At 42.0% G+C, this 17,972-nt stretch overlaps 1 protein-coding gene across 1 annotated transcript in view; it reads right to left on the bottom strand.

Moving 5' to 3' along the window:
* Window positions 1-17,972, bottom strand: part of PTBP1 (polypyrimidine tract binding protein 1) — a 42,156-nt gene that overhangs the window by 22,283 nt on the left and 1,901 nt on the right. The window contains exon 2 of the mRNA XM_073594050.1: window positions 13,069-13,099. Coding sequence (XP_073450151.1) covers window positions 13,069-13,099 — 31 coding nt within the window. The remainder of the gene's footprint in view (window positions 1-13,068; window positions 13,100-17,972) is intronic.

The following is a 17,972-nucleotide window of genomic DNA, read 5'->3' as shown; positions in this document are numbered from 1 at the left end:
AAGATGCCATCGCATTTTGAGAGACCCGAACCTGGATACATACATACATAACCATGCTTTAACCTTTTTTTGTCTTCAGGTACGCAATACACGACTTTGTAGTTATACCAGAATGATGCCTGCAGGTTTAGGTATCATCCTTTCAGCCAGCAGTCAGCTTTCATGTAAAAGCAATCCTAGCGGCCAATTAGCCTCTAGACTGTATTTACAAGCAGTGGGAGGGAATGCCTCCCCCCCTCCACCTTCCGTGTTTTTCTCTGGCTCTCCTGTCTCAACAGGGAACCTGAGAATGCAGCCGGTGATTCAGCCAGCTGACCAGAGAGGCTCCAAACATCTCTATGGCCTAAGAAACCAGAAGCTATGAGCATTTCATGACTTAGATTTCGCCGGATGTAAACAGCGCCATTGGAAAATTGGGAAAGCATTTTATCACACCGATCTTGGTGTGGTCAGATGCTTTGAGAGCAGGGGAGAGATGTAGGGTCTAATAGACCAATTTTTTTTTTGAAAAGGAGTACCCTGTCACTACCTATTGCTATCATAGGGGATATTTACATTCCCTGGGATAACAAAAATGATTAAAAAAATAAATTAATTAAAAAAAAGCACCCCTTTCCCCTCCTGCTCTCGCGGTAAGGCGAACGCAAGTGCTGGTCTGGCGTCAAACGTAAACAGCAATTGCACCATGCATGTGAGGCATCACCGCGAAGGTCAGATCGAGGGTAGTCATTTTAGCAGTAGACCTCCTCTGTAAATCTAAAGTGGTAACCTGTAAAGGCTTTTTAAAATGTATTTTGTTGCCACTGCACGTTTGTGCGCAATTTTAAAGCATGTCATGTTTGGTATCCATGTACTCAGCCTAAGATCATCTTTTTTATTTCATCAAACATTTGGGCAATAGTGTTTTAGTGCATTAAAATTTTAAAAAGTGTGTTCTTTCCCCAAAAAATGCGTTTGAAAAATCGCTGTGCAACTACTGTGGAAAAAAAAAAAAAAAAAAAAAAAAATGAAACACCCACCATTTTAATCTGTAGGGCATTTGCTTTAAAAAAAATATATAATGTTTGGGGGTTCAAAGTAATTTTCTTGCAAAAAAAAATTATTTTCTCATGTAAACAAAAAGTGTCAGAAAGGGCTTTGTCTTCAAGTGGTTAGAAGAGTGGGTGATGTGTGACATAAGCTTCTAAATGTTGTGCATAAAATGCCAGGACAGTTCAAACCCCCCCCCAAATGACCCCATTTTGGAAAGTAGACACCCCAACCTATTTGCTGAGAGGCATGTCGAGTCCATGGAATATTTTATATTGTGACACAAGTTGCGGGAAAGAGACAATTTATTTATTTTTTTTTTGCACAAAGTTGTCACTAAATGATATATTGCTCAAACATGCCATGGGAATATGTGAAATTACACCCCAAAATACATTGTTGCTTCTCCTGAGTACGGGGATACCACATGTGAGACTTTTTGGGAGCCTAGCTGCGCACGGGACCCCGAAAAACAAGCACCGCCTTCAGGATTTCTAAGGGCGTAAATTTTTGATTTCACTCTTCCCTGCCTATCACAGTTTCGGAGGCCATGGAATGCCCAGGTGGCACAAAACCTGCCCAAATGACCCTATTTTGGAAAGTAGACACCCCAAGCTATTTGCTGAGAGGTATAGTGTGTATTTTGCAGATCTCACTTTGTCACAAAGTTTTGAAAATTGAAAAAATAAAAAATAAATTTTTCTTGTCTGTCTTCATTTTCAAAAACAAATGAGCTGCAAAATACTCACCATGCCTCTCAGCAAATAGCTTGGGGTGTCTACTTTCCAAAACAGGGGCATGGGGGGGGGGGGGGTGCCACCTGGGCATTCCATGGCCTCCGAAACTGATAGGCAGTGAAGAGTGAAATCAAAAATTTACCCCCTTAGAAATCCTGAAGGCGGTGCTTGTTTTTCGGGCCCCCGTACGCAGCTAGGCTCCCAAAAAGTCCCACACATGTGGTATCCCCGTACTCAGGAGAAGCAGCTGAATGTATTTTGGGGTGTAATTCCACATATGCCCATGGCCTGTGTGAGCAATATATCATTTAGTGACAACTTTTTGTAATTTTTTTGTCTTTATTCAATCACTTGGGACAAAAAAAAAAAAAAAAAAAAAATAATATTCAATGGGCTCAACATGCCTCTCAGCAATTTCCTTGGGGTGTCTACTTTAAAAATTTTCGGTCTTTTTCCGTTTATAGCGCAAAAAATAAAAACCGCAGAGGTGAACAAACATCAAAAGAAAGCTCTATTTGTGGGAAGAAAAGGACGCAAATTTTGTTTGGGTACAGCATTGCATGACCGCGCAATTAGCAGTTAAAACGACGCAGTGCCAAATTGTAAAAAGTGCTCTGGTCAGGAAGGGGGTAACTCCTTCCAGGGCTGAAGTGGTTAATCTTAATGCCCGGCAACTGCCCAGAGCATTTGCAAGGAGATACCATTGACTTGAATGGGAGGCGCTGAAAGGCTTCAAACGCCTTCTGTCTTGATATGAGGCTTCAATTTTGATTTTTGAAGCGACGCGAGGCTGAACAGCACTCGGTGCTGTCTATTGCATCTTGTGCATAGGCGTTTGAGGGGCCTTTTTAATGCCTCTCAAACACCTGCTCTTAATGCCAATGTGAACTCATCCTAACCCTTTGATTGCCCATGTTAAACCCTACCCCAGTGTCATTTATACAGTGTGGGTTTTTAACATCGATCACTGTACTGGTCTCACTGACCCCCAAAAAGTGTCACTTTGTGCCCAATTTGTCGCAGTTGTGCAACCCCCCCCCCCCCCCAAAAAAAACTACACAATTTTGTTTGGGTACAGCATTGCACGACCGTGCAAGTGTCAGTTAAAGTAATGCAGTGCCGTATTGCAAAAAATGGCCTCATCATTCGGGGGTAAATCCAGCCAACTATAGGCGAAAACCTATTTTAGAGAGTAAGGGAGTGTTATAACCCATCAATTATCTTGTCATCTGGAAAATAGAGGGTGAATTTTCTTAATAGGGGCACAGGCTGCAATAAAAACCTGACAAGTATTCTAATCTACCTTCACATCTAAAAAAAAATTGAGACTTTAAATTGAGTATTGATCGTTTTAAATGCATTCTGCTTTTAGCATTTCTAGCTGGTAGAAATCAGGTGTCCTATTACCTGATCATTGGCAGATTACTTATAACCGCATGGATCGAATTTTACACATGGCTCTTTTCGCAGTTGGGCAAAATAGTAAAGGTTTACACAATGCATCACTATAAGAAATAATTTTACACTATTTAGTATGCAAGTTATTAAAAAGAAAAAAAAAAAAAAAAAAAGTACTCAAAATGTTTGATTAGGGGGAAGTGCAAGAACTCCATTGTTATCCATGTCTGGAAGGAAGAGTTCATAAAAAGCACAATGGGTAAAATTATGTAGGAGAGTATTTAATCCAGAGCTTTAAAGCATGCCAAGAAATTCAGTCATCATAATGGGAAAATAAGAAGCAGACCCTTAACTGTGCCAAATTTTACATCAGATCATAAAAGGGATACTCCTCAATAATTAATCTGATTTCTGTCATTAAAGTGGTTGTATACCCATTTTGTTATTCATGTTACCTACAGGTAAGCCTTACAGGTTTAGGAGATAGTCACTTTGCATGCAACCGCTGAGACGCTGCCGGGAAGAAGACTCCCACACGCATGCGTGGGAGTGATGTCACCACAGCTCTGGCCACTCAGCGCCGAAGCCGCAAACCCAGGAGACATGCCGAGGGCAAAATGTCAGCTCCCTCGGCATGCACCAGCCTTTGATACAGGGACCTCGTTCAAAGGCAAGCATTTCATAATGAACTAGACTCCTCCATAGATTGTTCTGGCCAGCTTAGTAGATGGCTTTAAAAAAGCCTGGATTCTTTCCTAAAAAAAAGTACATACTATAACTGGATACTAACATTTATAGGTAAAGTTAATCCAGGGAATATCAGATTGCCTCTCGGGGGATCAGGAAGAAATTTTTCCCCTGCTGTAGCAAATTGGATCATGCTTTGCTGGGGTTTGTCACCTCTCTCTGGATCAACTGTGGGTATAGGATTGCGTATATGGGATTGTACTTTTTTTATTGGTTGAACTAGATTGACTTGTCTTTTTCAACCAAACTATGTAAAGCCATTACAAAGATGGCCCTTCCACATCAAAGTTTTGCCTTTACATATTGTACACAGAACAGATTTGCCATTATTCCCCCATTAATGGCTCAGATAACAGGGCTAGTATCACATCCTGTAATAAGCTACTTCAAACATCACTAAATTATTAAGAGGAACTTTAGAGGACCTTGGATAACAATATCAAATGCCACTGCAGGGTGCATATTTAATTTATTCAACCACATGCAGCACTTTACACTGATCAGAGCCATTTACATCAACCAAAAATATTAAGCCGGCCACAGACTGAACAAAATTTGGTCAGTTCAACAGGAACCAGACGAATTTCAATACAGGTATGAGCAGGCTAATTGTACTGAAGCAGATTAATCAAATTCAGTACAACCAGCATGCTAGATTTCTTTGATGTGATCACTGTATGCTGATAGCTTGGAAACAATGTTGAGGGGGATATTAAAGAGGTTGTAAAGGTAAAAGTTCCCACCTTAATGCATTCTATGCATTAGGGTGAAACATCTGACAATACCGCCCCCCCCTTTTACTTACCTGACCCCTCGAAAGTCCCACACTCGCCCCCAACATCCTCTTCGCCACTCAGCCTGGCCTTTGATTCGTTACTGGATTGAAAGCAGCGCAGCTATTGGCTCACACTGCTATCACATCCAGTGACGCGGCGCATCTGGGCAGAGTGATAGTGAGCAGCTATGGCCGCCGGCTGTATCACGGGAGCGCGCCCGCAAGCAACACCATGCGAGGGAGCATGCATGAAAGTGTTCAGTCCTTGCAGGGGGAGCAGAGACAGCCGCCGAGGGACCCCAGAAGACCAGGTTTGGAGCCACTCCGTGCAAAAGGAGCTGCACAGTAGAAGTATAACATGTTAGTAAAAAAAAAAAAAAATTAACTTTAGTGATCCTTTAAGGGATATTCCTTACAACCATGAGTAGAGGGGAAAGAAAAAAATTGCTTGATGTAGGGCTTGCCTTAAAACATGCTTTACTACATCACCATGCAAACTACCACCACTTTTGAGATGGAAGGAAATTAACCCACTGGTGTGCTTTTAAGACCTGTACACTGCTGCTGGTAAACGGATTAGGAGCAGTTGAGCATTTTTTTTCAGCTGCTCCTAAATGTTATGTTATCGTATCAGTACATGTACATAGGGTCATTTACAGTAGTTTCTAGGCAGTTGAGTTTAGAGGCTTTTTTGGAATGTGAAAAAAAAAAAAAAAAGTTCAGAAGCTGAGTTGAGGCATTTCAAACGCTTCTAAACTCAGCTAAGTAGTTTACATGCATTTTTTTTCATTTTTGGCCAATTTTAAAAATGTATATATTTTTTTAAAAAATGCAAACGCAGCTAAACGCGGTAAAACGGACGGTTTAAACGTGGGTTACTATCTGTCAAGTTAAATCGTTCAGGAGAGGTTGTAAAAACATCCCGTGTACATGAAGCCTTAGAGGCATTTGAAAAGTCAAATGCCCATAACAGCCAGTAAACACTGCAAAACGTGGCAACTCGTGTTTAGTTTACAGACTTTAAAAAGGTTTTTCTTAGTTAAACGCTTCTAAATGCAAACGCAGCTAAACAGACGTTTAGACGTCAGTTTCCAGCTGACAAATTCAATCGTTCAGGAGAGGTTAAACGTGTACATGAAGCCTTAGAGGCTTTTAAGAGAGAATATATATATATATATATATATATATATATATATATATATATATATATATATATATATATATATATATATATATATATATATATATATATATATATATATATATTTCAAACAGAAACTGACATTTTAATAGTCAAAAGTAAACCTGCAGGTGCCAACTACCAAGCCAGCATTCATTATGTTAAATGCACGTTTGCAAGCATAAACGTATTAAAATACTAAATGAATTTTATATTACACCTTTAAAATAAAAAAACAGAATAAAAGTTATCTGACACCAGATGTTGGGCCATGACAATTTTACCAAAGCACCATTAATTTCAGATGTAGGTCAGCTAGAGAATCAGGGAGACAAAAAGGCAATGGAGGGTACTTGTTGCAAAAAGCCAAATTTCTAGAAAAGCTTGTAAAGGCAGATTCTCCATAAAGGTCTCAAAAAACACTAGTCTCAATTATACCTGTGTGCGCGCACTTGCACTTTTAGAATTTAGAACAGCCTGAGGCAGGGCAGGAAATGATTACCATCCCCCCTCCAAAAGCCAACACAAAAAGACTGCTATGGTAACACCTAGATAAATAAACCTGTAATAAAGCAGGGTTGGGCAGGCAGTCGACTATGCATTCCAGAGCTTGAAAAGGACTAGTAATGCAGCCGCTCCCAGACATTACCTCAAGGGTAGTAACCATGTCAATGATAAAGAAAAAGTTCACAGGATAAAAATTGTGAAATCTAACCTACAAGGCTTTACTTATAGGTACTCAAATTAGGGCCATTTAAATCTCTGATTAACCACTTGAGCCCCGGACCATTATGCTGCCTAAGGACCAGAGGTCTTTTTCCAATTTGGCACTGCGTCGCTTTAACTGCTAATTGCGCGGTTATGCAATGCTGTACCCAAACGAAATTTGCGTCCTTTTCTTCCCACAAATAGAGCTTTCTTTTGATGGTATTTGATCACTTCTGCAGTTTTTATTTTTTGCGCTATAAACGGAAAAAGACCGAAAATTTTGAAAAAAAAATGATATTTTCTACTTTTTGTTATAAAAAAAATCCAATAAACTCAATTTTAGTCATACATTTAGGCCAAAATGTATTCGGCCACATGTCTTTGGTAAAAAAAATGTCAATAAGCGTATATTTATTGGTTTGCGCAAAAGTTATAGCGTCTACAAACTAGGGTACATTTTCTGGAATTTACACAGCTTTTAGTTTATGACTGCCTATGTCATTTCTTGAGGTGCTAAAATGGCAGGGCAGTACAAAACCCCCCCAAATGACCCCATTTTGGAAAGTAGACACCCCAAGGAAATTGCTGATAGGCATGTTGAACCCATTGAATATTTATTTTTTTTGTCCCAAGTGATTGAATAATGACAAAAAAAAAAAAATAAATAAATATTTACAAAAAGTTGTCACTAAATGATATATTGCTCACACAGGCCATGGGCCTATGTGGAATTGCACCCCAAAATATATTCAGCTGCTTCTCCTGAGTACGGGGATACCACATGTGTGGGACTTTTTGGGAGCCTAGCCGCGTATGGGACCCCGAAAACCAATCACCGCCTTCAGGATTTCTAAGGGTGTAACTTGTTGATTTCACTCTTCACTGCCTATCACAGTTTCGGAGGCCATGGAATGCCCAGGTGGCACAACCCCCCCCCAAATGACCCCATTTTGGAAAGTAGACACCCCAAGCTATTTGCTGAGAGGCATATTGAGTCCATGGAATATTTTATATTTTGACACAAGTTGCGGGAAAGTGACACTTTTTTTTTTTTTTTTTTTTTTTGCACAAAGTTGTCACTAAATGATATATTGCTCACACAGGCCATGGGCCTATGTGGAATTGCACCCCAAAATACATTTAGCTGCTTCTCCTGAGTATGGGGATACCACATGTGTGGGACTTTTTGGGAGCCTAGCCGCGTACGGGGCCCCGAAAACCAATCACCGCCTTCAGCGTTTTTAAGGGCGTGAATTTTTGATTTTACTCTTCACTGCCTAACACCGTTTCGGAGGCCATGGAATGCCCAGGTGGCACAAACCCCCCCCAAATGACCCCATTTTGGAAAGTAGACACCCCAAGCTATTTGCTGAGAGGCATGGTGAGTATTTTGCAGCTCTCATTTGTTTTTGAAAATGAAGAAAGACAAGAAAAAACTTTTTTTTTTTTTCTTTTTTCAAATTTCAAAACTTTGTGACAAAAAGTGAGGTCTGCAAAATACTCACTATACCTCTCAGCAAATAGCTTGGGGTGTCTACTTTCCAAAATGGGGTCATTTGGGGGGGTTTTGTGCCACCTGGGCATTCCATGGCCTCCGAAACTGTGATAGGCAGTGAAGAGTGAAATCAAAAATTCACGCCCCTTAGAAAGCCTGAAGGCGGTGATTGGTTTTCGGGGTCCCGTACACGGCTAGGCTCCCAAAAAGTCTCACACATGTGGTATCCCCGTACTCAGGAGAAGCAGCAGAATGTATTTTGGGGTGTAATTTCACATATTCCCATGGCATGTTTGAGCAATATATCATTTAGTGACAACTTTGTGCAAAAAAAAAAAAAAAAAAAAAAAAATTTGTCTCTTTCCCGCAACTTGTGTCGCAATATAAAATATTCCATGGACTCGACATGCCTCTCAGCAAATAGCTTGGGGTGTCTACTTTCCAAAATGGGGTCATTTGGGGGGGTTTTGAACTGTCCTGGCATTTTATGCACAACATTTAGAAGCTTATGTCACACATCACCCACTCTTCTAACCACTTGAAGACAAAGCCCTTTCTGACACTTATTTTTTACATGAAAAAGTTTTTTTTTTTTTGCAAGAAAATTACTTTGAACCCCCAAACATTATATATTTTTTTAAAGCAAATGCCCTACAGATTAAAATGGTGGGTGTTTCATTTTTTTTTTTCACACAGTATTTGCGCAGCGATTTTTCAAACGCATTTTTTGGGGAAAAAACACACTTTTTTAAATTTTAATGCACTAAAACACACTATATTGCCCAAATGTTTGATGAAATAAAAAAGATGATCTTAGACCGAGTACATGGATACCAAACATGACATGCTTTACAATTGCGCACAAACGTGCAGTGGCAACAAAATAAATACATTTTTAAAAGCCTTTAAAAGCCTTTACAGGTTACCACTTTAGATCTACAGAGGAGGTCTACTGCAAAAATTACTGCCCTCGATCTGACCTTCGCGGCGATACCTCACATGCATGGTGCAATTGCTGTTTACGTTTGACGACAGACCGCCGCTTGCGTTCGCCTTAGCGCAAGAGCAGGGGGCGACAGGGGTGCTTTTTTTTTTTTTTTTTTTATTATTTTTTTGCTTTTTTATCTTATTTTTAAACTGTTCCTTTCATTTTTTTTTTTTTAAATCATTTTTATTGTTATCTCGGGGAATGTAAATATCCCCTATGATAGCAATAGGTAGTGACAGGTACTCTTTTTTGAAAAAATTGGGGTCTATTAGACCCTAGATCTCTCCTCTGCCCTCAAAGCATCTGACCACACCAAGATCGGTGTGATAAAATGCTTCCCCAATTTCCCAATGGCGCTATTTACATCCGGCGAAATCTAAGTCATAAAATGCTCGTAGCTTCCGGTTTCTTAGGCCATAGAGATGTTTGGAGCCACTCTTGTCTCTGATCAGCTCTATGGTCAGCTGGCTGAATCACCGGCTGCATTCTCAGGTTCCCTGTTGAGACAGGAGAGCCAGAGAAAAACACGGAAGACGGTGGGGGGGGGGGGGGGCATTCCCTCCCACGGCTTGTAAAGGCAGTCTAGAGGCTAATTAGCCGCTAGGATTGCTTTTACATGAAAGCCGACCGCTGGCTGAAAAGAATGATACCAAGATGATACCTAAACCTGCAGGCATCATTCTGGTATAACCACTCAAAGTTGTGAATGGCGTACCTGAAGACAAAAAAATGGTTAACAATAAAGCACAGTAAACAATAAAGTATAAATAATTACATACCTGAAAAACAAACATGATAAAACATAATAACAATAACAATAACAATAAAACACTGCAGAATAGAATACAGTAAAAAAAGAGCAGAACAATAGAGAGAGAGAATAGAGAGAGAGAACAATAAAACGACAACTATTTTTTTTTATTTTATATATATATTTTTTTTTTTTACACTTTTTTTGTAACTAACTTTTATAACTGTAACCGGTTCCAGGTTCGGGTCTCTCAAAATGCGATGGCATCTTGGGAGACCCTGTGAAAGTGTGCCTAGTCTGTGCAATGCTGTACCCTACGCTAATACTCAACTAGTGTATGGTAGCGTTCAAAACATTCACCAATGCAAAGACCAGGATTGTCAGGACAGGAGGGACAATAATAGCGGGTGTCACGCCTATATCCGCGTTTGCTGCAGACACAACATCTTTTTGGGGGGGGTTCGTTGGGTAGGGGTACTCGGGAGCACATAAAAATGCCTCTCATGCAGCCGACTGCATTTCGTTGGGGGATGTGAATGGGGGAAGTACGGGCGCTGCAGAAGTGGTGGGTTCCCAATTAGGATTGGCGAATGCAGCAGGAAGGGCACTATGGGCACGACGGGCCTGTGTTTGTCTTTTTGGTGGCAGCGGGACACTACTTGTGCTTGTCACCTCACCAGCTTGAACTGCACTTATGGGACTCGCCACGTCACCAAGTGTTACTGCAGTGCTGGTTTGACTACGACCGGGGTGTACTAGGCCGCTGGTGCTTGCCAGTTCAATAAAAAGCTTCCAAAAAAACTGTTAGCGATCGCAGGGATCAGGCCTGACTCTGCGAACGCTGCAGTTATGCGTTTAGTGTTTTGTAAGTGACAGTGATCGATCGATACTGCACTTGGGTGGGCTGGACTGGGCCGGGCGGAGGGGCAAAACGCAGGTGCTAGCAGGTATCTGGGTTGATCCCGCTAACACTGCGTTTTTGGGAACCCTAAACTGCTGGGGACGCTAGTATAGATCTAATCTGATCGGATCAGATATTGATCCGTTCAGATACTATACCACTAAAGGAGGCGTATGCTGCGTGCGTGGGTGTTAGCGGTACTGGCGCTAACCTGACGCTGCCTGGGGCCGGTGCTTGCTAGTTCACCAAAATGCTACCAAAAAAACTGTTAGCGATCGCAGGGATCAGGCCTGACTCTGCGAACGCTGCAGTTATGCGTTTAGTGCCTTGTAAGTGTCAGTGATCGATCGATACTGCACTTGGGTGGGCTGGGCTGGGCCGGGCGGAGGGGCACAACGCAGGTGCTAGCAGGTATCTGGGCTGATCCCGCTAACACTGCGTTTTTGGGAACCCTAAACTGCTGGGGACGCTAGTATAGATCTGATCGGATCAGATATTGATCCGATCAGATACTATACCACTAAGGGAGGTGTACGGTGCGTGCGTGGGTGTTAGCGGTACTGGCGCTAACCTGACGCTGCCTGGTGCTTGCTTGCCAGTTCACCAAAATGCTACCAAAAAAACTGTTAGCGATCGCAGGGATCAGGCCTGACTCTGCGAACGCTGCAGTTATGCGTTTAGTGTTTTGTAAGTGACAGTGATCGATCGATACTGCACTTGGGTGGGCTGGGCGGAGGGGCAAAACGCAGGTGCTAGCGGGTATCTGGGCTGATCCCGCTAACACTGTGTTTTTGGGAACCCTAAACTGCTGGGGACGCTAGTATAGATCTGATCAGATCAGATATTGATCCGATCAGATACTATACCACTAAGGGAGGCGCATGCTGCGTGCGTGGGTGTTAGCGGTACTGGCGCTAATCTGACGCTGCCTGGGGCGACGCATATCACCGCCGGGCGATCAGGGGGCTAAACCTTTATTAGGTAATAAACGGCGGGTGCCCTGACACTATAAAAAATAAACGAACTAACCTGCGTCACCCGTAACGGTTATACGGTGATCAGTGGTGAAAGGGTTAACTAGGGGGCAATCAAGGGGTTAAAACATTTATTAGGAAGTATATGGGGGTCCCTGTCACTATAAAACGCTGACGGCGAACCTAAATATTTACCTCACTAACTAGCGTCACCAGTGACACTAATACAGCGATCAGAAAAATGATCGCTTAGCAACACTGGTGACAGGGGGTGATCAAGGGGTTAAAACTTTATTAGGGGGGGTTAGGGGGGTACCCTAGACCTAAAGGGGGGTAATATTCACTGCCCTACCACAGTAACTGTCACAAACTGACACTATGCAGTAATCAGAAAAAAAAAAAAAAAAAAAAAAAAAAACCTGCTGGTGTCAGTTTGTGACAGGGGGGGGGGGGTGATTGGGGGGGGATCGGGGGGCGATCGGGGGGGGGATCGGGGTGTTTTGTATGCCTGGCATGTTCTACTGTGTGTGTGTGTGTGTTGTGCACTCACATTGATGTCTTCTCCCCTCGGCGCTGGAACGGAAAATACCGAGCCGAGGGGAGATGACATCATTTCCTTTGCTGCTGTTTAGCATACAGCAGCAAAGGAGTGTTCCCATTGGCCGGCGGCGATCGCGAGGGGGGGGCCACGAACGGATGGCCTCCCCCTCATCTCGGATCGCCGGGGAACAGAACGGGACCGCTTCGGGCACCGGGGGGGGGTCCGATCGGACCCCCCACCCGCGAGAGGCAAATCACGTACATGTACGTGATTTTGCCTGCCCGTGCCGCCTTGCCGACGTAAATCGGCGTTAGGCGGTCCTTAAGTGGTTAAAGGTTTGTATAGCGACACTTTTCCCATTTGTGCTCCTAATTTCAAGAGCTTACTTTTCTACATTTCATGTAGAAACATGTATGAAATTACCTGTAGTTACTGCAACGTGAATATATTGGTAAAACAGCCATCACTGAAAATGGTACAGAATTTTCTGTGACAGCAGTTTAAACTTAAATAAATGCAGTTATCATACGTAGCAACCCTGAACACTAGGATGCCTTACACATTAATGCAGTAAAATTAGCCATCCTAAATGAATCAAAGTAACTCTTGGAAATGTTCTATTGATTGTATTTAGCAGTTTGTTTTTACTAAAAGTGATTGTATTTCCATGTGGTGTACTGTGGGAGACCAGATAGTGAATGCAGGGTCCTGGGTTTAGTAACAATTTAATGAATACCATCAAAGTGACTAGCCAGCTATCTTTGCAAACTAGTCAAGATACCATCAAGCTTAGTACAATTATCTTAAAAGGAATTTAAAATGGGGAAAAAAAAAAAAGTCTTACCTTTGTACCAACTGTTATATCTTGAACAATCCTATAAAAAAAAAAAAAAAAAAAGTTACAGATCTGTTCTGTCAAATGTATTATGCAAATGTAAAAACATTTCTATACTACCATTTATAACATTGGAGAACTGACCCCTATTCAATAAGTTTGTACAAGAAGCAAAAGTCTGAAACTAACTGGATGAACTGAAATAGGTTGCCATTGCAGTTTACCAAATTAAGCTATTTATAGCGAGAAAAGTATTCAACCGCAAAAACAGCTTGAATGCAAGTCTCTAAAGTGCACGCTGAGAATACACAAGCCTCAAAGTGACATTTGAAGCAAACCAATTTATAGTCTGCTGGCATTGTTTAAAGGTTTTTATGATACAAACTTAATTTACAACTATAAATGTGCATAATCCATAGGTAACTTGTTTTAGTTTCTAGCAATCAACACAAGGATCACCTCTGATTTCACTGGATAGCTGTCCTCCAGTATCTGGACAAGGTAGAGGAGATCAAAAAAAAAGCCAGTATTCCATTGGACATGTACCTTTGGATGAGTTTGTTCTGTTCCCCAAAAGCAAGCAGGTATCCGCCTGGACTGTGCAACCATGTTGCATATGACCCCTTCAGACAATAGCCTCTTGCAGTTTGAGCAGACACTAAGCCATACGTTATACAATTTTCTTGTACACGTTTGCTTTAGATTTACCAAAACCATATAATATAAGGGCAGACCTAAACCTTTTTAATATGTATGCAATGAGGCAGACCCTTGCACTACATAGTTAAAGGTAAATCTAAAAAGGAAATTGAAAAAAATGTATACAATGTATGGCCGGCTTAAGACCACAAGACAAAGGCCTAGCATGCCAGAGAAGCCAAGGACTCACAAAACCAAATATGCATACAAGTTTAAAGCAGGATATGAGCAAGCACATTTTGCCAGCTATGCATAATTTATCCTTCAAATAGCGGTGAACTGTTTATTAATCCAAAATGTATGATCTGGAAGTAATTTTTAGTAGTTCAGTTACTCAACCCTTAAAGGGGTAACCAGTGCCCACTTCAGCTACCACTTCAAGGGTCTGTTTTGAGGCCCTAAGCAAAACTGCATAGTTGTTTTCCAGACACCAGTGGACTCAGCAGTGCACATCACATTGCTTACCTGCAATAACCAAAGCAAACAGCTTTGATATTGCAGCCAACTCTGGTGCAACAGTTCCACTATCCTAAACCAGGGCTTGACAAAGTACAAAGTTGCTTTGAAATTAGGAGCCAGTTTTTGTATTGCCAACTAAGCTTTATTTTCAACGACAAAGCCCCTTCTCTTATGAAGCCCTGATGTATACCTTTACAGATACACGACAGGTTTACACACAGAGGTGCCATTATGTAAAGGGGAAAAAAAAAAAAAAAACGTTTAGCTCTGGTAAGCAGAGCTAAATTTTTTGTTTAGATGTTAACCACTTGCCTACCGGGCACTTTCACATCCTTGCTGCCCCCAGTGTTGCAGTCATACAACACTGCACCCAAATGAAATGTTCATAATTCGAGACAGATCGAGCTCTTTTGATGGCATTTAATCACCACTGTTTATTTGCCAAAACAAAATTTTCTTAAATTGTTAACACTTTTTGCAAATAAGTAATTTTTTTTCTTCACTGATGTGCACAGGTGTGCAGCACCGATCATTGTACATGTGCCAGAATTGCCAGTTAACCACTCATTTCCTCACACTGACAGCACATGAGGAAAGCAGGGTGGATATAAAGCGATAAAAAAATTTTTTTTATCAAACTTCTAATAAAATGCTTTTGGAGAAAAAAAAAAAATCTAAAGATAGTTTTCTATTTAAGATACATTAATTTAGTTTATTCATCACAAAATTGAGCTTAGTTGTGTAGAATAAGGCTGTATATTCTGCAATATTTTCAATGGTAAACTCATTCAATGAATCCAAGCTCCGCAAGCTGAGATAACATGCACTGCATTGTTGCATTCACACAATTTCACAGTAACCATGAGATAAACCAAATTTGAGGAATATTCTTTAATCCCATTGTTTTGCAAATCTATGTACACTACAAAGTGTATGTTTGAATTGGTTCTGATGTTGCCGTTTTACTAACCTAACAGCTCATTCTAAATAGGAAACCTTCATTTTGTTTGCAAATATTAAAGATTCTAACTACCAGCAAGAATAAGTCCTTACATTAAAAAAAAGCACCTGCGATTGCAGATCCATCATGGCACCACCCGTTAGCAGGCATCCACTCACCTGCTGCCACCACATCCCTCACCTTGTGTTACTGCTGCATCAGTCATCTCATTAAAATGAATGGGACTGTCGGCGAATCAACAGCGGGTCAGATGACAGTTGCTCTTTAAGATTTAAATCAAGCCTTTTTACTAGCGATTTAAATCAAATCCACCCTGGAAGAAAGTACTGCCAATAACCAGCAAATCTGTTTATAATGTGATCAGCGGTGATTGGACACAACTGATCACATGGTAAAGGGCTTCTGTGATTGGCCATTTACTTCAAAGCATGCACTGGGGCAGGGTTCTGGGAGGACAGCAATAGATGCCCTCCCAGAACTAGCTAACCGCGCAGTCGGCAGCCAGCTGCCAGGAACTGCATGTCCAGGGCATCAGGCAATAGGAACTGCCCATGCTTGGGATAAGGCAGACATAAGCCCAGACGCCAGGATGCAATTTCTAGTCAACCTGGCGCCTGAGATTTGGCAAGCTTTGTCCTAAACCAGTTAGCTACCTGTAGAATATCACGCCTAACATTTGAACAAAATCATGTTTGGATACATTACTAGTCTCCGGATGTCATAAAAATTGTACTCACCCTCCCAATGCTATACCTGTAATATATTACTAGAGATAAAACATGTAACCCCCTCTTAGAGCCCTTTCACACCAGGCCGCCTATTTATAGCGGCGTTTTACCGTCGGATTAGCGGTGTTTTGCCGGCGGTATCCGTGCTGCCCCATTGATTTCAATGGGGAGCAGCGGTAAACACACCGCTCCTTCACCGCTCCAAAGAAGCTGCTGGCAGGATTTTTTTTCCAGTTCTGCCAGCGCAGCACTCTGGTGTGAAAGTGGGGCACATGCACAGTGGACATTATAGTGTTAGCTGTAGAATGACTTTTGCAGAGTTTTTGGCAAAACTATACTCCCACAAAATCCTTTGGTAAAGAACACTAATAAATGCAGAATAGCCACATTTTTCAGCTTTTATCACAGCGTTTTTTCAGCTGAAACACTACTCAAAACCCACTAGTTCTGGATTTTTTTCCAGCCAGAAAAAGCCCCTGCCAAAAACAGCTGATAACCACCTATGTGGGCACAGGATAACATGCTGGGAGTTCACTTGCTGCAAGAAAAAAAAATGCCTGAAGCCAAAAACAGCAGCTGTAAAAACTGGGCATTCAGACAACAGTCCATAACCTCCACTGCTGATAAACGTCCAAAAATGTCCATGTACACATAGGATAACAGAGGGGGCGTTTATGGGCAGTTTAAAAAAAAAAAAAAGTCCAAAAACGGCCATTTATGAGCGTCAGTGTGCATGGAGCCTAAATCTTCATGCAAGAGGGGATTACAGGTTATCATTAGTGATAGTACAAATCTCTGGGATAAGCAAATATTGTCTAAACACATGAGCCATGTGTGTTCTCACTTAAAGCAGAGCTCCACCAAGAAATGGAACCTCCACGTTTCTGATTCCCACCCCCCCCCCCCCCCCCCCCTCATCTGCCACATTTGGCACCTTTCAGGAGGGGCGGCGGATGTCAAAACCAGGTATCCGCTCCCACTTCTGGGGGGAAGATTGCTGCGATCTACAATGTCCACCCCCACCCCCAGGAGACACAGGTCCCATTCAGAAAGAGCAGCATGCCTCCCTCATGAGCAGTAGGAAGCAGGCTGTGAAGCCGCAAGGATTCACTTCCTGTTTCCCTTGGATGCTGGCGCCTGCACCCGGTGTTGATGGATGGGTCAGTTTCGGGTGCTGACATAGCGGGCTCCCTGGACAGGTAAGTGTCCTTATATTAAAAGTCAGCAGCTGCAGTATTTGTAGCTGCTGATCTTATTGTTTCACTCAGGTGGAACTCTGCTTTAAATCTTGGTGTTGTGCATTCTTCCAGATTTGGGCACCAGCCAGCATTTCCCAATACATAGACAGGTAGTTTTATGTCCTACTGTTAGTTTACATCAAAGCATTGTGTGCACTGAAAATGGTAGGACATTGTATTTTTGTGATTCGTGTTCTAACAAAAATGCACTGCAACATGCTGTTGTGCATAGTGGTATTGAAGTATCAAGATGAGAGGAGAGAGAGAAAAAAAAAAAAAAAAAAAAAAAGCATATTCATTGCAGATGCAGGAATGTGTATTGCGTGCATTACTTCACCATAAACACTTTTGAGCAGACTCACAAGGGTGCCTTTAATTCTTAAGGCCACTCCATGCATCTGAAGACAGAGGTTTTTGGGTGTGCGAAATTGCAAAGTGCTAAAGCACTACGCAGCTCTGTGGGTGTTTCGGGATAGAGTCAGGGCCATTTTCCCATGCCTTTCCTACAGAAACAGCAGCCCATTACAATGAAAAAAAAAAAGCTGCTGTGCCCACGCAAACATGCCCACACAGACAGGTGTGAACCTAGACTTAAAGCAAATGTCCAGCCTGAGCTTCTCCTAAAGTGTCACGGGAGTGCAAATTTTGCATTCCTGTGACCCATTTTCAGCAGAGAGCTGTCTGAAGCACGCGCTCTGCTGACATCATAGGAATCAGTTCAGGCACTGCATCACCACAACAATGAAGTCTGGATCCGCCAGGTGCCTGGACTGATACCCGTCTCAGCCTCCCAGCAAGCCGCTAGGAACCTGAGTAGGCCGCTCCACA

This window comes from Aquarana catesbeiana, linkage group LG01 (assembly GCF_042186555.1).
Source record: "Aquarana catesbeiana isolate 2022-GZ linkage group LG01, ASM4218655v1, whole genome shotgun sequence".
Classification (NCBI taxonomy): domain Eukaryota; kingdom Metazoa; phylum Chordata; class Amphibia; order Anura; family Ranidae; genus Aquarana; species Aquarana catesbeiana.
This window is presented reverse-complemented; position numbering and strand designations above follow the sequence as displayed.